The 23,721-nt window shown below is 42.6% G+C and overlaps 1 protein-coding gene across 1 annotated transcript in view; it reads left to right on the forward strand.

Moving 5' to 3' along the window:
- MANF (mesencephalic astrocyte derived neurotrophic factor) overlaps positions 1-23,721 on the forward strand; it is a 252,922-nt gene that overhangs the window by 153,959 nt on the left and 75,242 nt on the right. Inside the window, exon 3 of the mRNA XM_044077798.1 lies at positions 5,949-6,090. Within this exon, the coding sequence (XP_043933733.1) occupies positions 5,949-6,090 (142 nt within the window). The remainder of the gene's footprint in view (positions 1-5,948; positions 6,091-23,721) is intronic.

The following is a 23,721-nucleotide window of genomic DNA, read 5'->3' on the forward strand; positions in this document are numbered from 1 at the left end:
CAGGAGAGGAGAAACAAATTGATTTTAAGGGGACTCCTTAAACCGGAGGGCTCCCCGGCCTAATCGGCTCCGGGAAAGCCTTCTAAGTCTAAGGCCCAGGCTTCTGTATCCAAGCCTTTGGCCTTGCCTCCGACTTTGTCGGAGTCGAGATCGGCTCCGGCTGGAGCCGGCTGGAGCCGATCCGACATTGGCTAAATCTTCAGCACCGATGGCTATCTGTGCCGATACTTCTTTGGTCACTTTGGTGTCTGTTCCGAGTACTGGCTCCGACCACCATGTGGCCCAGGCTTCGGTGTCGGCGCCGACCAGCTCCGACACCACTATTTCGATGCCTGCATCGGCTCCGGCTGGAGCCGATGCGTCTAGATCTTCTCTCGGAGCCGAAAAGTTATCTGCTCCGATTCTGTCGGCTCCGGCCTCACCTCTTCTTTCGGAACAGGGCCATCGGAGCCGATCATCTAGGTCGTCCAGGTTATTGGACCATGATTTAGAGAGGGTGGTAAGTAGATTATTAAAATCACAGGCACTGGCCCAGATGCTTCATAGTCCGTCTCAACAGACTACTATTAGTCCACACCCTCTTCAAGTTCCTCCTTCGACTCTATCCCAGAGTTTGGAGCTGGAGTCTATGGGGATAGTTACTGCTATGGCTGAGGGGCAGATAAACCCCCCTTCTGCACCCTCTGCATCTACTCTTATCTCCTCCTGGAGACCTTCCTTGGAGGGATTCGGTGGTCGGGCTTCCCTGGTCTCCTCCGAGGGGGTGAGTGGCATCGGACCCTTGTCCGACCCCGCTCTTCCCCTTGGAGCCTCGGCCTTGGTGAGCTCGGCTCCGACATCTGCCTCGGAGCCTTCCCTTTCGGTGGGCCCGGGAGTCCCGGTTTCTTCGGAACGGGTTCTCTCTGATCTCCCTGGGAGGGGGGGGGGCCTTCGAGGTGATGAAGAGTGTGCTGGCCACTGGGCTCAGTCAGCAGTCTATTCCCTTAGCTCCTCCCTCTACAGTGCCTGTCGATATCTCTTCCATCTCTCTTGCTCCCGGACCTAGAGATCCACCGCCTCAGGTTTCCCCACTGGGAAGAACCCCCTCTTCCAAGGATTCTCCTGACCAGTCAGGAGATCCTCCACGCAAGAGGACTTGTAAGAGGAAACACCTGGACTCCCCTGAGTCTATCACTTCAGATACCGACTTAGATGAGTCGGAGGGATCCCCAAGATCCCCCTCTGAGGATGTCTCCTTTTCAGACATCCTAGAACTCCTAAAACAGAGGGGAAACTGGCCCTCCATAAATCCCTCCGAGGATGAGTCGGTATACCTAGAGGCGTTTGGATCTCGACCCTCCACCTCCTGGGTGTCTCCACCTTTCGACCCGCTTATGGAGGTTATTGCTCGAAAGGCTTGGGCTGCTCCTGATTCTGTAGAGCCAGTTCCTAGGAGGCCGTCGAAATTTATTACAGCCCCTTCTGAAAAGCAATTCCTTACGAAAGGTGTCCCTGTTGATGCCATGGTGGTGGCGGCCGCCACTAAGAAGGAACTTGCAGATCCTTCCGTACCAGTCCATCCTCCTAATAAGGATTCTAGGACCATGGATAGGTATGGTAAGCGGATGTTCTCCTCAGCGACCTTTGCCATGCGCTCGCTGAACTATTTATGTCACTTCACCAGACTCCAAAGGGACATCCTTAAGGAACTAGGTGAAGTAGTGCAGGATCCTACGGCTGCAGGGGCTCAAGAGAAGATTGCTTCTCAGCTAGGAATCCTTAATTCTATAGCTAACTCCTCCATGCGACTGATATCGTATGCAGCAGATGGAGCGAGTAGAGCCGCGGGTACAGGAGTGGTTCTTAGACGTCAATCCTGGATGCGGCTCTGTAATTTTGCAGATCCCTTTAAGGCGTACTTCACAAATTCTCCCTTTGATAGGTCAGCATTGTTTGGCCGTCAAGTGAAGGATACATTGACCAGGTGTGAGCAGGACGGCAAGACTCTTTCTGCCGTAGGGGTCCGTTTTTCTACCCCCTCTAGACCTTACCCCAAAGGTCAGAAGGGCAGAAAAATGTGGTTCCATAAATCCCAGGGAGTCACGCCGGACGCACGTGGTCAGTTTACCCCTAGAGGCAGAGGGGGTAATAATAACAGACGCCGCTCTAGAGGCAGAGGGGGTCCGCAAAACCAGGGAAGCAGAGAGCCTCTCTCTGACGAGTCCTTCCAGCATCCCTGAGATGTTGCCTGACTGTCCATCCTTGGAGGCAGTCGGGGGAAGACTATCGCTGTACCCAGAAGCCTGGCGTTCCCTCTCTCAAGACAGATGGGTACAGTCGATTATATCCGAGGGTTACAAAATTCCTTTCGAGGAAAGTCCTTTCTCTCTCTCAAAAATTCCCTTCCAGATGTACCACCCGGTCTAAGGGAAGTTGCAGAGTCAGAAGTATTAAAGCTTCTACAAAAAAGAGCCATTCAGCCAGTTACAATAGACCATTCAGAGCCCGGAATCTACTCAAGATTCTTTTTGGTCCCCAAAAAGACGGGAGACTGGAGACCAATATTGGATCTCAGCAGACTCAACAAGTCTGTGAGAGACAAGATTTCGAATGGTCACACTTCAATCAATTTTGCCCTAACTAGAGAAGGTCAACTGGATGTGCTCAATAGATCTTCAGGACGCGTACTATCACATAAAAATTCACAGATGCTCCAGAAGATTTCTCCGCTTTCGGCTGGGGTCCAGTCATTTTCAATTCAGAGCCCTGCCCTTTGGTCTCACTACAGCCCCCAGAGTGTTCACCAAATGTATGGCAGTGGTCACGGCTCACCTGAGACGTCAAGGATTCCAGGTATTTCCGTATCTCGACGACTGGCTCCTTTCAGCCACCACCAGGCATCAACTTCTTCAAGCCAGGGATTACACCCTAAATCTCTGCACTCAATTAGGAATTTCGATCAACTACGAAAAATCCTCCTTATTGCCCTGCCAGTCTATTACTTTCATAGGCGCAAACTTAAACACTGTTCGGATGTCAGCAACCCTCACAGACCAAAGAATCTCAGATATACAAAGTCACGTGAGGATCATCCTTGCCAGCAAAAAGGTGCAAGCCAGAATGGTTCTGAAGGTGTTGGGCCTCATGGCTGCGGCTATTACCCTTCTTCCCCTGGCCCGCGTCTACATGCGTCTGCTTCAATGGATGTTGTTCACTCAGTGGTCTTACCAACAACTTCCCATGCGTCACCAAATCCTGGTGACACAAATTTGCAAGAATCATCTTTCATGGTGGATTACTTCTCCCCAGATTCACCAAGACAGACCCTTTGTATCCCCGGCCCCGGTAGCCACTGTCACTACGGACGCCTCCCTGATCGGGTGGGGGGGGTCATTATCAGGGCAGGATGGTTCATGGGACGTGGCAACCGTTCGAATACCACCTGCACATAAATGTCCTAGAGATGAGAGCAGTGCTTTTAACGTTGCAAGCCCTCAACGACTTTCTTCCCTTGGGAACAATTGCAGTTCACACAGACAACATGTCTGTAGTATGGTATATCAACAAACAGGGCGGAACCAAGTCCTACCCCTTGTGTCGAGAAGCTCTCAGACTTTGGCAATGGGCGATCTCCTCTCATCGGTTTCTGGTAGCAACGCATATCCCTGGGAAAACCAACATTCTAGCGGACAGATTGAGCAGAGCTATTTTCATGCCTCATGAGTGGTCTCTCAAACAATCTATAGTGGAGGAGATTTTTCTAGAATGGGGCCGCCCATGTTGCGATCTTTTTGCTACTCCCCAAAACAGCAAATGTCCAGACTTTTCTCTCTTCCCACTGCCAGGCCATCCCCCCAGAGACGCTCTAACCCAGGATTGGCCCCAGGGACTTCTTTATGCCTTTCCTCCCTTTCCGCTGATTCCACAAGTACTCCAGAAAGCCACCGTTTTGAGAGCCAAAATGATTCTCATTGCTCCCTATTGGCCTCGACAAATTTGGTTCCCGTTCCTCCATAGTCACCTTTTGGTGCAGCCGTGGCATCTGGACCCAGTGCCAGACCTTCTGATTGACCAATCGGGTCAGCTGCATCGGTCTATTCCTTCTCTCAACCTCACAGCATGGTTGCTCCACTTCCTTCCTTAGCCAGGCTTCCTATGATCTCTAATCCTGTTAGGGATATCATAGTGGCTTCCCTAAAATCCTCTACTAGAAGGATTTATACCAGCAAATGGAAACGCTTCTCTTGTTGGGCAAAAGCTAAAAATATAGATCCTTTTACTGCCCCTGTTCAAGCAGTTTTGGATTTCTTAGCGGAAATCTTTCATGCGGGCTCTTCATCTTCCACGGTCAAAGTTCAGTTGGCTGCTATCTCGAACTTTCATGTCGGGTTTGCAGATCACAACATTGTCCCACAGGCTTTGTAGAGCCTTTCTAAAAGGAATTTTTCTCCTGAAACCTCCAGTCAGGAGTCCTCCTCCTCAATGGGACCTAAATCTAGTGCTGACATCCTTAATTCTTCCTCCCTTCGAGCCAGCTGTTTCATGTTCCCTGAAATTTCTTTCATGGAAAACACTCTTCCTTGTTGCTATTACCTCGGCAAGGAGAGTGTCTGAACTTCATGCTCTCTCTGTTCGTCCCCCTTATTTGGTCTTCCACAAAGACAGGGTATCCTTGAGAACTAATCCGACCTTTTTGCCTAAGGTGGCCTCGAAAAATAATTTGAACCAATCTATTGACCTCCCTGTATTTTTCCCAAATAATTCAAACAGATCAGAACAAAAATTACATTATCTTGATGTTCACCGCCAACTCATATTATTTGGACAGAACAAAGCAATTCAGGAAATCCGATCAGCTCTTTCTTTATGCTGATAACAAGAAAGGCCTTCCTGTCTCCAAAGTGACCTTATCTAGATGGCTTTCTTCCGTCATCTCTGAAATCTTATCGGCTCAGGGGAAAACAGCTGTGCTCAAAACCTAAAGCGCATTCAACCAGAAGCTTAGCCACTATCACAGCTTTTCAGGCTAGACTTCCATTAGACACTATTTGTGCAGCAGCCACTTGGGCCACTCCTCATACCTTTGTTTCTCATTACAAATTGGATTTGGCCTCCAGGGATAGAGCCAGTTTTGGCTCTACAGTTCTCAAGAGTCTGTTCCATTGAGCCACCCAGGATAGAGGTGCTAGGGACGCGGTCCTATCAAGCAAGAATGAAGGCGAGATTGACAACTTAACATTGAGAAGTTATGTACCTACCATAACGTTCCATGTTAGTTGTCTTCTCTCTTGCGACCCTCCCTCCTGCCCCCTGGCCTGGACAGACCTTTTTCTCCCTATATGGAAGAATGCTTCTTAAGACCAGACAGTTCTGGTCTGCCTTACCCATCCTTCAGGCTTTTTTGCCTTTCTTTCCTTCTGGGAAGTTTTTTATGCTAGGTGTTATTGCCTATAGATAACAAACGAGATCTGGGTACTTACCGCCTTGCATCATGGGATATGGGGCTGCCTCGAGCTGGTAAAAGTGACTCTCGAGCTTAGCAAAGTGCCGAGTCGGAGCCGAGGATCGGCTCCGAACCCATCAAGCAAGAAAGAAGGCGAGAGAAGACAACTAACATGGAACGTTATGGTAGGTACATAACTTCTCATTTTCTAATTTCCATATTAGTACACTTCTGTCGGATTGCATTATTTTGATTTGGAATTGCAAGACGGCTGGAAACTTTATACTCTGTTTCACTTGTGACAACAATTGCATTTGGTTTTCATTATCCTTTTCAGGTGTGTGTATATTTTTGTGTTTTGTATATTACATAACATGTGAGAGAGCAAACTGGCTTAAGAGTTTGCAGACTCTGGTATTAAATAAGCTGTCCCTTACTCTTGTACAAGAAATATTTGTAGCACTTTAGTAAATGTTTAAAGCTACAAGAGGCTGGAAAAACTAATGTAACTTTTTTTTCTTGTTAGTGTTACTATATAGGAGCTACAAGTGATGCTGCTACCAAAATAGTTAATGAAGTTTCCAAGCCACTGAGTAATCACATTCCCGTAGAGAAGATCTGTGAGAAACTCAAGAAAAAGGACATCCAGATCTGTGAACTGAAATATGGTGAGGTCCTATTTGTTACCAATTCTGGCTGTATTGTATCTGGTTGATGGTGGTATTCTGAAATTATTATAAATTTAAATTCTAAATTTAAAGACTACTGGAGTATAAATTAAGACAGCAACTATAAATTAAGTGCATGTGCTTCTACTGGTGGTGGTGGTGTGTGGGGGGGGGGGGGGGTTTGCAGGTTTCTGTAGCAGTATCATTCATGTCTACAAAGCACCTTCCCTACTGACCCATTTACCCATGCTCCCAGTAGTGTAGTTTTCTTTTGCACCTCTTGACTCCTTTAACATCTTAAGGTTACCATGCTACTTACAGTGTTAAGTAGTGCATTTCATTAGCACAAGCCATGCAAACAACCTTGTGTCATCTTGCAAAACAAGCGTTTACAATGCTTGTTCTTGCTTCTGCATTTATAGAGCATTTTTATTGTATCATTTCAAAAGAGTAGCCCTCTCGCAGATGGTATTCTTCTTGGCATTATACAGTTTTGTTCTTTGACCTTCAGATGCCACAGATTCTGTGCTTTTAACTTAAGGTGTGTGTGTGTGTGTGTGTGTGTGTGTGTGAAGTAAGTCAGTATATACATATCTATAATGTAAATTTTTGTTGTGCCATCTTTAATAATTAGTATACCCTTGTAAACTTTTAGAATTGTATGCTTTTTATTGGTACAGTTTCAAGTGTTTCCTACTTACACTTACTATGCAGTGAAAAACACATTGTAACAAATACTTGTCCGAGCCTAGAACACAAGATCCTCAAATGTGAGCTGTCCAGGGCAAAAAAAAAAAAAAAAAATGCCACACAGACATTTTTGAAGAGCAGTTTGCTGGATGTTTAAAAGACCTTTATTGATACTAGTATATTCATCCAACATATATTGATCCAGGATGTTTACTTCTGAATTTAGGCATGCTAAGTTCACTCTGACAGCCTTTTAATATTCTGCCAGTGGATCAGCAGAATGTCTGCCTTAAGTCCTGTCTTTCACTAGTCTTCACTAAGTCTTTGAGCTTGCTGCTAGTGGTAACTTGTCAGCTCCAGAGCAAGCACTCTCTGATTAGTTACCAGCTTGGTCCTAAGAATGACAGTTGCTTGCATTGACAAAGCCTGCTCTAGAAAATACCCTTGCTGTTCATCTGATCAATACTTAGTAGCCTTGGCTGTATAGGGTATATCCTTGTAAGGGTGTAACAGCCAGCCAGCTTTTAGAGCACCTTCATGTGCCCAGATCATTAGCTTGAACAGAGCTAACCAAATTCAGGTTTGGTTGCCAAGACCTTTAGAGCTTTCCTGCCTCTGAAGAGTGCTCCTCTTCTGAGCTTTTGAGAATTGAATGTCTGCTAACTGTGTCCCAGTACTGGCTAGGTAAGTTCCGTTTTAGGGCAAATATTTCCACTTTTTATGGCAGAAAACTTGATCTTTCTGTAAAATTATTTCAGCTAGGAAAAATAGTTTTTAATGACTGTCACATCACTTTCTGATCACTTTAAAAGGGCAGCATTACTTTAATTTTTATGTTGTGAAAGCCAATTTTAAACTACCTTTTTCTGTTGTAAAAATTGTGTTTTACATTTGGGGGTTAAGTGCCTTTTACTGTGTTTTAACGAAGGGTGGTTTATTTATTTATTTTATTTTTTATTATTATAACTTAACTGTTTTAGTGACTACTACTGCCAAGCTGCCCTGGGAATCCTGCATTTTCTTCAGCTTAACCATTGAAAAACCTACAAGTTCCCTCGGCTTTTCCTTCTAGCCACAAAAAGAAAGTTATTAAACAGCTTTTGCCACTGCATTAGGCTGCTAAAATTTTTCAGCTGCAGATGGATGACACTATGGCAAAAACTGGTTCCTCAGGCCATTCATCTTTTTACTTGGCTTCTGCTGGTGTAGTTCCTACAGCCACAACGGACCAGGGGTTAAACATCTCTTCTGTGGCTGTTGGAGTGCCCTTGGTGGGCAAAAGAGCCACACTTCTCAGTCCTCAGAGAAGGGGCAGAGAAGACCAATTTGCCTAGGCTAAAAGCTATGCCCACCCTTAGGCATTTATGAGGACATGGGTCTGTTTCTTCAAAAATTCTTCAAAAAGAAACAAAAACAAGAGCACTGTTTTTTAGTTTTGTTTTGTTTTTTTTAATCTTGTCTCAGTTGCTCTGGATAGGAGTGATTTATTGGGCTTAGTTCAATCTCTTGACCCTTCCGTTGCGGCTGTCTCTGGTTAAAGAAAGAGAATTTTTTTTTTCGATTTCTGAATGTACAAGATTTTAAACCTCAAAATGACTGTGAAGGGACTGCTTATGTTTTGTGTCTTTAGTCTTCTGATTCAGATTCTGAAAAAATGTGCCTTTGTCCAGTCCGTTTGAATGATTCTCCTGTGAAACTATTTCCGGAATGAGTTTGTTGTTTCAACGGAAAATTTGTGGTGTTTACTGCAAGACAGAATTGCAATTTATTACAAATGGAATTTCTAGAGCCTTCCCCAATTCCTCCTGTCTTTTCAGCTCTGTAGAATGTTTGGTACAGCCTGCAACTTGCTTTCTGCCCCAAGAAAGCAGAAAAGATTTTGCTTGAAACATGCATATGATTCTGCTGATGCTACTGACAATGGAACATTTATGAGGAGGTTTGCTTGGTTACATTCTTTATAGGAAATGAAAAGTTTTGAATTCTTCCTTGGATAAAGACTGTTTCTAGATCTCCTGCTGCAGAGAGCTTTAAGAAATGTAATGAGAGGTATCCTTTTCAAAGGATCTCTCAGATTTTTTCATCCTCTCTCCCCTAAGTTCATCAATGAATTTAATGCTCCCACTACAACCTTCTTTAAAAAGCAAAATACAGATCATGGAAAGTCGTTGGTAAGCAAATGTATAAACAAATGTCAGGGAGTTTCCAAATGAAAGCAATAACCCCCCTCCTTCCCCAGAACAAGGGACAGTTTAGTCTGACTATAAGAAGGGGCCCCCACCCTGCAGACTCTTAATCCTTCCAAAAAGACTGAACCTGCATTTTTCTCTCTCTGGCAGTAGATGATAATTTTCAGGCAAATTGGTTCTGAGAGTTATCGTTATGATTACAGATCATCGTGGGAGTCTCTTCCTCCTCTGAGGGATTCCTCCTCATCCACTAGACCAAACTCTCTTCCCTCCTGCCATTCAGAATATGCTCTTCCAGGGAGTGAAGCTTTCTCCCTCATCCTCCTCTTCAATTAGGAGAAGGGTTTTGTTCAAGAATATTTCTTGTGCAATAAAAAAATTCTTGAAGACCATTTCTGGATCTTTCCTTTCTGAACCTGCTTATGATGTTGCCCAAGTTGAAAATGTTGTCATTTCACAGTTTTATTACCCCTTATTCCCCATTTGAGTTTTATAGTAATCTTTTGATTTAAGATTCATAACATTTCTTTAGATCTAGATTTCAGGTGTTTAAAATTTTCTGTCTGGATCACATTATCAATTCTCTGCATTACCCTTCAGTCTAACCACTGCTCCAAAGGTATTCCCAAAGTGTCTAGCTCCTGTGATAGCCTACTGCAGACTGCAAGGTGTTCCTTTTGAGTCCTTTTTTGCCAGGAATCTCTTTCACCTGGTTAAGGGATCTCCTATATAGACTGTGGGGTTCCAGAAGAACTTGCAAAAGTCTTGTCTGACTCCTTCCCACAGGATTGTTTTCATGGGGTGTCTCCTGGGCACTTAATTTCAAAAAGCTTTTCTTTTGGTTTAATTTCTCCAAGTCTTTTGGGTTTCTAATAACATGATAGACCCCATTCCTAAGTCAAAGTATGATTAAAGTTCATGAAATTAATATTGTATCTTTTAGTCAAAACTGTTCTTAGTAGCACCCAAAATGTGCCCAGAACTGACTCCCTACAATTCATATGGAGTTACAGTATCGGTAACATGTCCACGTTTGATTGTAAATTATTTATTATAAGACCCATTGCTCGTGCTGCTATCAGAACTGTCGGTGTCATTTGCCCTCATTTCTACCCGTAAATCCTGGTATTTTACAATTTTGTCTCTCTGTATGCAAGACACTGTAATCACTGGGTGTAGCAATTTCAACAATCAATGCTACTTTTATCTTTTCATGGACTGATCTGGTAGAACCAGATTCTGGAAGATCTGGTTTTCTAGCATCTTATTTTCTGAACTGTTGATAGTAGGTGATTCCTTGTAATAAAAAACCTTTATTTTCTATAATGCTTTGTGGCTCATGTTACCAGTGCTTCTCGGCTACTTCAGTATTATGTTTTCACAGTCCCCAATGCAACAGTCTTGCCACATTATTATGTCTTTCAGTATATAGTTCTACCATTGGTGTATCACACCCAGCAACAAGATGTGCGAAACATTCTGTTTTTACAAAACCCTGCATTTGTCTATTTCTCCCACATGTTCAATGGACTTTGTAAACCAACGTGTACGTAGTCCACTATCCTGGGCCACCAATATTAACCACTCTTCTTTTGGTTTAAATTTGCCTGTCCTTAACCATTCCTTGTTTGGCCCTGATTAACATGAGGTTGTTCCAAGAGTTTTCTGCACTTGCAACTATGTTTATGCATTTTCCACATTTCTTGCCTTCTTGTCAGATCCTTCACCTTCTATTTTCATTTGTTCTTTGGCACATCCAGTAGCTGCCTTATTTTTATCTATTTGTGGTTTGATTTCCATTCCCGCTTGACACCGATATGCTTCTACTAAACTAAGCAGAAAGCCATATTAGACTTATTCTCCCTATGTTTTAAAACTTTCACTATGCTTGGATCTTGTGGGGTCAGCAGTTGTGTGCAGTCCTATGATTGCAGATCTATACATGAAATCAATTGAACTGGGAATATATAATCTTGACACACATTGATTTCTATACATGAAATCAATTGAACTGTGAATATATAATCTTGACATACATTGATTTTTTTTTTTTCTTATAAATTATTTGATAAGCATGATGCATTTTTCTTGTTTTTCTGTCTAATTGATCCAATACCTTTTGGGGCCAGTCCATCACGCCAAAACTGAGTTAGGACAAAGAGCAAATTGGTTTATAGCCTGGACTTTGTTCCAAGATGTCAGAGCTGTTTTCAGTATTAATTATAGTCTTCTAAAATGTATTCCTTGGTTTTTTATTTGTATTTTCCATGTTTTCTTGTTGATCCTTCATCAATGCCCAAATATTTATACACTTCCTCTTGCTCAAGTTCTTTTGTATCACAGTCCTGTCCCAGACTGATATTTTTTTGGTTGTGCAGCTTTCCTCCTTTAAAAGTTGCTTTTGCACATTTATCAAGACCAAATGACATTCTTACATCATCTGAGAAAGTTTTGACGCTTGTAGTTGTGCTTTCAGTTCCTCATCTGATGAGCTATATACTTCTAAATCATTCACAAAAAGATAAGTCTTTGCACTTTGTTTTGCCAAATTGTAGCCATGACCTAATCTATTAAGTAGATAGCTTAATGGGTTAAGGGTAAGACAAAAGAGCAGCAGCGGCAAAGAGTCACCCTGGAATATTCCTCTTTGAATTTTTATCCCTGGAGTAATGATTTCTCTTTTATTGTGGCTTAACTGCAGAGTGGTTTGCCACTGTTTCGTGGTCACTAATGAAATCAATCAGTATCAGTGTGGGGGTGTATCTTGTACAGTTGTAAGCGCTCTTTTATCCATAAATGTGATATGCTGTCAAATGCTTTTTTGTTGCGTCTCCATGCCATACTTGGGTTCTTCCCCTTTTTACAGTTCTCCATTATGACACTAACAACAAATGATCCTTTGTTCCATATGACTTTTGTTACCCTTTTGTTCTGTTCTCATGGCTGATTTTTCTTAATGATTATAAACTCTATTGGCATCAATTCCAGTGTATAGTTTATACACTGTCGGAAGGCAAGTTATTGGCCTATAGTTTTTAAGATGGCTTTCAGGTTCGCCATTAAGGAGAAGTATTGTTTTCTCTGGTTGATGTCTGTTTTGAGTGTGCATTTAAATAGTTTTTACTAGTGGCTAATTCTTCATGTAGGCTAATTCTTCACGTAAAGATGTTTATAATTTTAGCCAGATGTTTGGTATTGCATCTGGGCCTGGGTCTTCCAGTTAAAGCTTTTCTTAATTTTGTTTCAATTTCTCTGGCTGTTACTTCATCCCATATTATAGGTTCATAGGTTCATACTAGGCTATCTGCCCTAGGGCATTTATAAGCCTAGCCAGAGTGTGTGTGTGGCTTTCACCACCCCTTAGGATGAGAATACTATACCCATTAGTTTGCTGTGCCTCTGTCCAGCAGTGACACAGAGATGATTCCCGGGGTAAACCTACGATCTCCCATCCACTCGTCAAGATTTCTCTTGAACAGAGTCAGTGAGGGGCTCTGCCTCACATGGACTGGGATTCTGTTCCATAGTGTAGGGAGTCTCTGGGTGATGAATCTGTCCCTCCAGCACGTCCTATTTATATCCGTGTTGAGGTTTAAGTCTCTTGCTCTCGTGGCTCTGGTGGATTTGGATTTTTTGAGGTGGAGCATGTCCATTAATTCGGGTTGGACATGGCCTTGTATGTCAAGCACAGATCACCTCTGAGCAGACGGTATGCGACTGAATAGAGCTGGAGTTTCTTCAGTCAGGCAGCGTATGACATATGTTTGAGCCCCTTTATCCTTTTGGTGAGGAACTTTTGGGGTCTTTCCAACTGCTGCAGGTGTCGGGTAAGGTACATTCCGAATGGGGCGTTGTACTCAATCATTGGTCTGATAAGTGAAGAGTACAGGGGTACAATGACCTCTCCTGATCTGGATGTGAATCCCTTCATGATCAGGTGGGCAATGTAGAAGGTCTTCCTAACCACTTTGGCAATGTGAGTGTCAAAAGAGAGGTTACTGTCAACTTGGGTCCCCAGGTCCCTGATAACTTCTTCCGTGTTTAATGGATTACCACCTATGTGGTAATTAGGGGTTACCTTGTTTTTTCCCAAAGGGTATGACTATACATTTTTTGGCATTTAGCTTAAGGCCATGGCTGTGGCACCAGTTATCCTGTACATTTGAAGTTCTTTTTCTTTTAAGTCTCCATTCCACATATTTTATGTTCCACAGGATCTTCATAGATATTTCTCCAAAATGCGTCTATTTCTTCTTTTTTTGGTGGTGGTGGTTCAGTTCCTTTTGCCTTATTTCCCAATTCACTGTAAAACTTTTTGGGTCATCAATAAATTGGTTATTTTGTATTTTTTCTTTATATTTATCTGCATATCTTCTAAGTTTTTTGCCTGTGCTGATATCTTTTCTTTTGTACTCTTAGCAGTGACACTTGTCTTAATTGTTTTATAGTTTTCTTTATTCTTTATGGCATTTGATTTCTCCTCTTCCTTTCCCTTACTGCTCCGTGTTTTTCTGATAAGACTTTCTGTTATTAACTTAGCTGCACAGTAATATATCCTATTTACTTTTGTTATATCGTATGAATTTCTATGAACAGTTCTGATTACTGTGTTCATTTGTTTTATCAAACTTCTAACATTTTGGGTCTTATTGACTTTCTGTAGTGTATTTTTCATTTTTCTTAATATGGCTATCCAGCTCTGTTAAATCAAGCAACTCATCCCTTAGATTATTTTATTCTAAACTGAGAGCATATTCTTTGTTCTCCATTTTCTATGTGCATTCTGCATAAAGTTTCAGAGCATTTTCCTGATGTTCCTCGTGTTTCACTGTTGCAGTCATTACATTTGGGTAATCTGCTGGCAGGTTGCCCTCAGTCGGCCTGATTAACAAAGTCTTTGGTCCTGTGTCGGTTGCTGTCCCTTCTTCCATGACGTCAGGTCATCAGGGGTATAAAACATGCAGCCGACTCCATTTTCATCAGTCTTTCTTGCCGCGCGGTGCCCAAAGCAGAAGCAGTTCGGAAGTGCCGGTTGGCCGACTCCTGAAATTTTTGTTTTCAAGTTTCAGAACCAAAGTCTTCAACCTAAAGCTAAGTACCCCATTGGGGAAACTTTTTTTCTTGCTCCTTACCGATGTCAGTAAAACTTAATAATTGCAGTACTTGAAAGCAAATACCTCATAAGGATTTTCATTTGTACTGTATTCCTTGCCTAGGCCCTGACCACAATGTGCCTTGCTGTCAAGTTTTGTGCTAAATTTAATCAACGCACTATTAAGCTTCTGTATATTTTTGCTTCAAAATATTTTGGCTCAAGATTTAACTATCCAGAAATGACGTCCGTTAGCAATCCGACTACCGGAGTACACAAAAAAATGCAAAGAAAAAGACAAAGACAGACCGTCTAGGTCCAAAACCAACGACTAAGCTTCTCCGAAGCCATTCGCCGGTACTCAGTGAGGTGCTTTCGCAGCCCCTGATACCCGCTACTTTTGATTCGCAGGCCTCTACTGAGACCCATTCGGAGTATTCCGGTATGCCACGAAATACTTTAAATATTGAACCCGCGGATGTCTCTACCTTAGATGGGTCCGGAGCTGCTGAGTAGGCACCGGCTTCTGAGGGTGTTTTCAGGCCTAAAGATTTGTATATTAAACCGACGCCATCTTCAAAACCTAGACCAAAATCAACTTCTATGTCTAAAAAACTGATGCTTGGGCCACGTGCACAGGCCCCTATGCCTAAAAAAACAGATGATAAAAATGGCTGAGGATTTGATTACCTTGATCAGGGGTGCCAATCCCCCTCCTGCTAAGAGGCCTAGGCAAGGCACTGACTATGAATCATCAAATCAGGTTTCTATTTCTTCTGAATCATCTTCTGATCAGGAATTGTCTATTCCACCTTATGAGGACTCTGATGCAGAAGAATTCATCCCTTCTGCTTCTCCTCCTGAGGATTTTTCATTTGGAGAAACTTTGCATACCTTAAGGGAACACTTTCACTGGGAGAGTCAGGATTTCTCAGAATCTAAAAAGAGGCTTAGGGATTTCCTCCTTCCTCAGCATAGGCCTTTGGCTATACCTCCTGTTCTAGACATTGTTGATGATGTTTTCTTAGAATCCAGCATGGCTCCTGATTCCCTGCCTCCAGCTCATAGTAAGCCAGACCGATATTACAGGGTTCCTGAATCCCACAAATTCCTCTTTAAAAACCCTACTGCTGACCCTGAAATCATTTCTCATGGTCCCAAGGGCGTCAAGGCTTCTACTGCTAAAAATCCTACCCCTTCTGATAGAGATTCCAGGGCGCTGGATAGATTGGGTAAGAAGGTTTACACATCTGCAGCCTTGGCAATCAGGGCTTTAAACTGTCAATTTCATATGCTTAAATATCAGCAGCATGTTGTGGGTTTACTTAAACAGAAAATGATGTTGATTTCTGACTGTGTGGAAAATAGAGTTGCAGGATTTTTACATTCAGCTGAACAAGTTGGAAAGCATACTTTGCAATGTGGTTTTGATTCCTTGGAGGCCTCTTGCAGGGCCACCTAACTGGATCTGTGATAAGAAGGCATGCTTGGCTCAAGGAGCAACACCTGCCTGATCATGTTAAAGCAAAATTGTTGGGTGCTCCTTTACAACAGGACAGTCTATTTGGTAATAAGGCAGAAGACGTTTTGAAAAAGATGGAAGATAAAGCTAAATCTAAGCAAATTGTAAAATATTTCCTACAAGTGCAGCCACCCAGGTTCAGTAGGCACTGGCCTACTAAGAATTGGTCCTTTCCAGTACCCACTAGAGATGCTCAGGTCAAACCCAGGCACTCCAAAGGCTCCAGGTTTCAGTCACAAGGAACTTACAGAACAAAACAATGGGGAGCCTCCACCTCCAAATCTGGAAGTAACAAGGCGCCCTCCTATGGTAAACAGTCTCAATGACTTCCCCCTGCAATCACCAAGTACTTGTCTTTTGGCCACCCCTTTGGGGGGAAAACTGGCACTTCATGCAAGAAATTGGCAAGTAATTACCCAGGACAAGTGGGTTTTAAATATAGTATTCCAGGGATACAGATTTCATTTCCACACGTTGTCCATCCCAAACGGAAGGCCAGATCTGCCTCCAAATCAGTGGGCAGAAGCCCAGAAACAAGTTATGTCCCTCATGAATATGGGGGCTATTCAACCAGTACCAGAAAAGAAAAAGGGACAGTGTTTTTATTCAAGACTTTTCCTGGTACCCAGAAAAGACAAATCATGGCATCCAATTCTGGACTTTTCCATTCTAAATGCATTTCTGGACATACCAAAATTCAATGTTGGACATGCTACACTTAAAGAAATCCCAATCCCTCAGAGCCACATGCTCCAGGGATCTAAACCTTGTCATCACAATAAACAAAACATGCTGGAGGGATCGGTTCCTGACCCAGAGACTCCCCAGACTCTGGAATAGATTGCCCATACATGTCAAGCAGAGTGCCTCTTTGGCCCTCTTTAAAAGGAACCTTGACGATTGGATGGGAGAGAGGAAATTCATCCCGGGACAGGGGTCCAGGGAAGTAAATAGTGTGGGGAGAAATAGCCAGGGAATTGTTATGGCTAGGCTTGTATAGGCCCTAGGGCTGATAGCCTAGTACCAACCTATGAACCTATAAGATGCTGACTCTACAACAGTTATTGCCTATACTAGGCAAGGATACCTGGCTGGTAACTCTAGACTTAAGAGGCTTACCTGCATATCCCAATCAGGGAATCTTGCAGAAGATACCTCCGCTTCAAAGCAGGCTATTTGCATTGCCGGTTCTCTGCACTGCCCTTTGGCTTATCTACTGCGCCCAGGATCTTCACAAAGTGCCTGGCACCAGTAATTGCATTTTGCAGACAAAGAAACCTTCAAATTTATCCTTACCTGGATGATTGTCTAATTCAGGCAGAAAACAAGGACACTCTTCTAAAGCGTCTGGTGTTTGTAAAAAGGCTTCTAACTTGTCTAGGGTACACCATAAACTTAAAGAAATCACAACTGGTACCCTCTCAAATAATTACATTCCTGGGTGCAAGCTTGAATACAACTGTCCAGATGACTTGCCTTACGCCAGAAAAGCAAACTCAATTAATGGCTTACTTCAGACAAGTGGCCACAAAAATCCAGCTATCTGCAAGACGAATTCTGCAGGCCTTGGGGTTCATGGCTTCCTGCATTCTAATAATTCCATATGCAAGACTGCATATGAGGAAACTTCAATGATACCTAAAAAGCTTATGGAGTCAGCATTGTCACAGCCTGGAAACAATGATTCCTATCATTCCTTGCCTGCAGCAAGAGTTTCTATGGTGGGCAGAAGCCTGTCACCAAAACAAGGGACAGTCATTCATTCCACCCCCTACCACCCAAAGCCTGACTACATATGCATCAGATTATGCTTGGGGGGGACGTATCTGGCAGGGAGATGCATTCAGGGCCAATGGAGCCCAAATCAAATGCACCTACATATCAACCAGAAAGAGATGCTAGCTGTACAGAATGCTCTGACAGCCTTCAAGGACCATCTTCATCCAGGACAACAACTGATAGACAGACAACACCACAGTCATGTGGTACATAAACAAGCAGGGGGGGTACCCATTCCTACCCTCTTTGCAGACTAGCCATGGCTTTGTGGAACTCAGCCTTGACTTATCAAATACATCTGCAAGCTCAATTCCTGCCAGGAAAGCGTAATACTCTGGCAGACGAACTAAGCAGAAATCTTATGGACCCACACAAATGGAAACTGGACCCACAAATCTTCAGAATGTTGACTCGCAAATGGGGGAGCCCAGACATAGTTTTGGGGTGAGGCAAAAAGATATATCAGTTGGACAAATTCTGCACAAGAATCCATCACAACAAAGCTTGGAAAGTCTATGGTATATCCTTCAGCTGGAAGAACCTATCAGTCTATGCCTTTCCCCCTCTGTCCCTGCTCTCCAAGGTCTTACTAAAGGTCAGACAGGAAAAAACAAAAATTATTCTGATTGCTCCAGACTGGCCTCGCCAACAATGGTACCCGGTCCTACGCAGTATGTCGCACCTTCCTCCGTGGTACCTGCCTCAGACTCCTTATCTACTGACTCAGCAGAACTATCAAATTCTGCACACTCTGCTCCAAACTCTGAATCTTGCAGCATGGCTAATCAACTAATTTCACCAGTTACATCTCTCAGCAAACCTGTGATGGATGTCATTTTGGCGGCTAGAAGGCCTAGTACTAGAAAATCTTATGCTGATAAATGGAAAAGATTCTGTGCCTGGAACCAGGCACAAGGAATAAGCACAGCAATGGCCCAATATTCCTCAGATTCTGCACTATTTAACTGAGATGCTTCACAAGAGCATATCCTTCTCATCCATAAAAATCCATGTCTCTGCCATTTCAGCTCATTACAACACAGAGCCTCCCCTCTTTTCTCACCCCCTGCTAAAGCAGTATCTCAGAGGGGCCAAAAATTTAAGACCTCCCAGGAGGGCACCAACTCCTGCATGTGACCTCAATTTTGTGCTGAAAAGCTCACCCTACCCCCTTTTGAGCCAGCTGCTACTGCGGACATAATTTATCTCTTGGAAGACAGCATTTCTTTTAGTTGTCACTTCAGCTAGAAGGATTTCAGAATGACAGGCTCTCATGGCAGTAGAGCCTTTTGTTATCTTTTGCCCAGACATGGTGGCGCTCAGGACCAATCCATCCTTTATGCTTAAAGTGGTATCTAGTGTGGCTCTTAATCAGACCATTCATCTGCCAACTTTTTTCCCGAACTCACAGAACAAGGGTGAGCGGATTCTGCATTCATTGGATGTACACAGACAACTAAGATTCTACTTAAACAGGACAAAATCTCTAAGAAAATCTGAGCAATTACTGGTGGCATTTGCTGCAGGGGCAGAGGCTATTTCAAAGCAGACTATTTCAAAATGGATAAGCCATTGTATTAGTTTCTGCTACGTGCACCACGGGAAACCTGTTTCCAGGGGGATCAGATCCCATTCCATCAGGGCTGCATCTACTTCTGCAGCCTTTCTCAGAGGGGTTCCTACCAGAGACATTCTAGAAGCTGCTACCTGGAGCTCAGTTCATACGTTCACCAAACATTACCATTTACCTCTCTTCTCTAAATCCAGAGCAGGCTTTGCCACTGCTGCCCTGCAGGCCCTTATAGCTGCTCCTAATGCTGTATAATTCCATCCTCCCAACCGTAGCTTTGGGATTCTACCTAAATGTAATGACTGCAACAGTGAAACACGCAGAGCATTGTACAGTTGTGTACACTTTTATAATGTAGATGTTCGAGTGTATTCACTCTTGCAGTCCGGGTTACCTACCCACCAGCCCCCTTTTTTTCTTTTACTATACCTCTTCTTTCTTTAACTATGCTCAAAAGCCTTTTTGGTGTATTTGCTTTTATTTGGAGGCATATTTGGTTTGTTTTAAATTACATGCATATATAGTTATATATTTGCTCCCTATTTGGGGGGCACCTGACATCTGGGGCAAGAAAAACTGGTGAAAATGGTGTTAGCTGCATGTACATCTGGGGCAAGAAAAACTGATGAAAATGGCGTCAGCTGCATGTTTTATACCCCTGACGACTTGACGTTATGGAAGAAGGGACAGCGACCGATGCAGGACCCAAGACTTTGTTAATCAGGCCAACTGAGGGCAACCTGCCAGCAGATTACCCAAATGTAATGACTATAACAGTGAGTACACTAGAGCATCTACATTTATGATAAGTGTACACAACTGTGCTTTCTATATTCTCTTCAGTTTCGTCCTGTATCATCCATTGCTCTTTCATATGGGAACTCACTGATGTATCACTCCACGTGAGAAAGTGGATTTGTATCCAAATCTGTTCTGAGTTTTTCCATCCAGACTTCCATCTTGGCAAAGGAATTCTTTGAGATGCTTGATCACTTGGCATCTGTGATTCTCATGTTACCTTTTGTAAGGCTCCATGGGTCTACTTTGATTCACTGAAAACTCATTTCACTGAATTTCAAAACACTCGCACCAAATCACTGAAAACTCAAATCACTGAATCGCATTTCACTGAATGTAAGTACTGTTGAGCAAATAAAATGTATATGCCCTTTTCCCTACTGTAGTGTGATCCTGGAGTTAGTATATATAGTTAAGGGGTGTGGGGTGCACAGCCCCCACCTACTCTTGGTTTTATATTGTTGGCTTTCAGTGAAATGAGATCCATAAATATAAAAGCTAAGTAGATGGGGGGGGCTATGCCCAAACACCCCCCAATGTGGGGGGCTGTGCCTCCCACACCTCCCCTAACTACATTTACGAACTCCAGGATCGTACTACGGGAAAAGGGCATATACATTTTATTCACCCAACAGTACTTGCATTCAGTGAAATGAGTTTTCAGTGATTTAAGCTTTCAGTAATTTTTTTTTTTTTTTTTTTTTTTGGGAGGGTAAATTGAAATTCAGTGAAATGAGTTTAGAGGGGATCAAAGTAGGCCCGGCTCCACACGAGAAAGATCCAGTGGTAGCAGCATCACATTTCCTTACATTTAAGATTCCAGTTTTAGGTTTGTGAAGTGGGATATTTGTGGGTAGAGAGACCAAATTATTTAAAAATCCAGATCTTCCACTCTATTCTTAAGCACAGTCTGTCGCAACATACCCCTCAGACCTTGCTTGTGGAGCAGTGCCTGAGGATAGAAGTTTAAGGTATTTGGAACAGAAAATAATGCTCAAAACACTCAAATATAAAAGGAATGGTGACACTTTGTCAGAGTTGAAAGCACTTTATATCATCTACAGTCTTGGGTTACAGACGTTATGTGGGAGGTACCGGATCATACTAGCTATGCAGACTAGCCATGGTAATCTGGGGTATAGCTTTTCAGCACAATCTCACTTTACAGATATCCTGCAAAGTCATGTGGCAGACCAGCTGAGCAGGACCAGATCAGAACCTCACAAATGGAAATTGAATCGGGGGTCTTCCAGGAATTTATCAAACTGTGGGGAATACCTCAAATGGTAATTTTTGCCTCCATTCACAACAATTTGTTGACAAAGTTTGTTCCAATACTCAGTGCAAGAAGACCTGGAATACAGATGTCTCTTTTCCATGGACAGGACTGTTCCTTTATACTTTTCCACACTTTCCACTAGTATCAAGGGTAATTCTGAAGATTCAGGAGGACTCCCCAAAGTCATTGTGGTGACTCCCTTCTGACCCAGACAACAGAGGTTCTCCCTTGTTTTGGTAATGGCCAGGGGCAATTACTACAAGCTTCCTTACAAACATGATCTAATCACACAAGATCAGGGGTGTTTGATGCATCCCAGCCCCGAACAACTGCATCTAACTGCCTCGATGATAGAATTTTAATACCTTTTAAGCCCTTTTTTGTGAGTACGTGCAGCAGGTATTAAGAGTCGAAAAAAACTACTACTAAAAATCATATTGGTAGCTGGAAAATGTTTTCTTGGTGGTGCAAAGATAAGAACCAGCACCCATTCAGAGCCAGTGTGCATCTGGTTGTAAATTATTTGTCTGCCAATATCCTCTAGCCTGTCTTACTCCCTAGTCAGGCCTTGTGTCTGACATTTCAGCATGTCTGCCCATGGATCTCCCCCCCCTTCAGTGCAAACTTATGTTAGAATGTATTTGAAAGGGGTGTTGTATACAAAGCCTCCTAGAAAGTAGAGGATGACTCCTTTATCTTAATTTTATGTTAGAAAAACTAACTCTTGATGTATATGAACCAGCTCATCAGGCTGATTTGAGGCTCTTAATATGGAAAACTGTGTTAGAATTCTTGCAGAGATCAGAACAATTAGTATTTGAATTGCTAGCTCTTATTGGGAGTTAGCGTTGTCTCATTTTCTACAAAGACAGGTTTCTTTAAGAACTAAGCTTTTCTTTGTCAAAGTGGTTGTTTCCTTGGGTCAAGCTGTCCATCTCCCCATTTTTCCAGAGCCTAAAAATGAGTGTGAAGTGATGCTCCATATGTTGGATATCCACAGAAAACCTGGGTGCTATCTGGACAGAATAAAATCTTTCAGGAACTCTTAAGTTAATTTATTGTGAAGGTGAGGAAAAAGGACAACCTGTGTTAAAGCAGAGACTGTTTACAAATGATTGATCCAATATTGTCAATTTTCATTTGTTCCTCAACTCTTGGGTTTGGATCTGATCCTCAGATCGGACTCTACTGCCCCAACTAGCTCTGAATCACTGAAGCCTGTCAATCTCCTCCCTTTCCTATAATGCCATAGTCCCTAACATACCCCAGATCACGTTTGCTGCTTTATTTATTTATGTATGTATGTATGTTTATTTGCAGTTGGTTAACCAGGATAGTCCATTGGGCCAATAAGAACCCGTTTTCAATGGAGTCCTGGGGAGAAAAGCTCCAATACAAAGGTTACAAAAAGATTACAGCAGTTTACAATTTAAATCATTTGTAGGTTCAAAGACAAAACAAAGATTAAGCAGTTACAATAAAATATTAGGTTACATTTTGTAGAAGAGAAAGATTAACGAGGTACATTAAAATTTTTAGGTTACATTTGTAGAAAACAAAGCATTGCTTTAGTAAATATACAGTTTCTTGAAATGGTATAGTAGGATTTGAGAATTTGGTGTCTGGAATATATAAGATAGTTGCCTGTAGGCTTTAGAGTTCAGATGTGTTAGCTGTTGTAGCTGTCACATCCTTTATTTTTGGGTTACAGTGATTTTAATAATAATCCTTTTTTTATATTTAATGTCTTATTTTGTTTTGTTATATCTTCCTATTTCTAATAGCTTTTCCTCCCTTTCTATGTTTCAAGTACTTGTGTACTTCTATTTGATCTACCATTTCTGGTAGTTCTCTTAGTACCTTTTCCAGTTACCTATATTTTTTTACCATAGTTTGTATACTTTTATATTTAGTTAAAAAATAATAATAATATAGTTTTTATCTTTTTTTCTTTATTTCTTCTTGGCCTTTGGCTATACATCCATTGTAGTTTTTCTCTCTCCCTTTAGTTATAATGTCAGAGAAACCTGCTGGTTTCAAAAAATGTATGGCCTGTGGCCACAAAATTCCGCTGTCCAGACGAGCGCTCAGAATGCATACATTGTTTAGGCCCGTCACACTTTTTGGTGCAAACTGTGACATTTGTAAGGGTTTTAACCCTAGGGCCATCATAGACTGTAAAAACATGTTAATACTCAGTGGCTTGCTGCCATCTAGAACTTTTGATTCACCAGCATCTTCTGGGGCTCATCCCCCTAAGAAGTCAGAAAAGAGAGATTCCAGAAAACACTGTTGTGAGCCTAATGCCTCACTGGCTCCAAGTTCAGAGCTTCCAGCAAAAATGACTAAATCTTCAGATCCGAAGATTCAAAAGGAAAAGTCACTTCGGATCCGATCACCTGTAGACTGGAGTAATCTCAGAGGAACCATCATTCAAGGCCCTCATCCACAGTATCTTTCCCATTCAAAAAGTTTGACTGGCCAACATGGACCGGATGATGAGGAAGTTCCTCATGACGCAGATACAAAAGGGGGTTCTCCGGCTCTGACCCCATAAAGTCCAGAGACCTTAGTACAAACCCCCATCCTTGCTAGCTCCTTCTCAGATCTGACCTATGGTTTTGGTGTAGTCTGATCTGAAGATTCCAGAGTCATTCACATCAGATCCGGAGATACAGGTATCCTCAACTCTGGTGGCATCTCTGAGTGGAC

This window comes from Protopterus annectens, chromosome 7.part0 (genome assembly GCF_019279795.1).
Source record: "Protopterus annectens isolate FY-2018-M chromosome 7.part0, PAN1.0, whole genome shotgun sequence".
In the NCBI taxonomy this organism is placed as follows: domain Eukaryota; kingdom Metazoa; phylum Chordata; order Ceratodontiformes; family Protopteridae; genus Protopterus; species Protopterus annectens.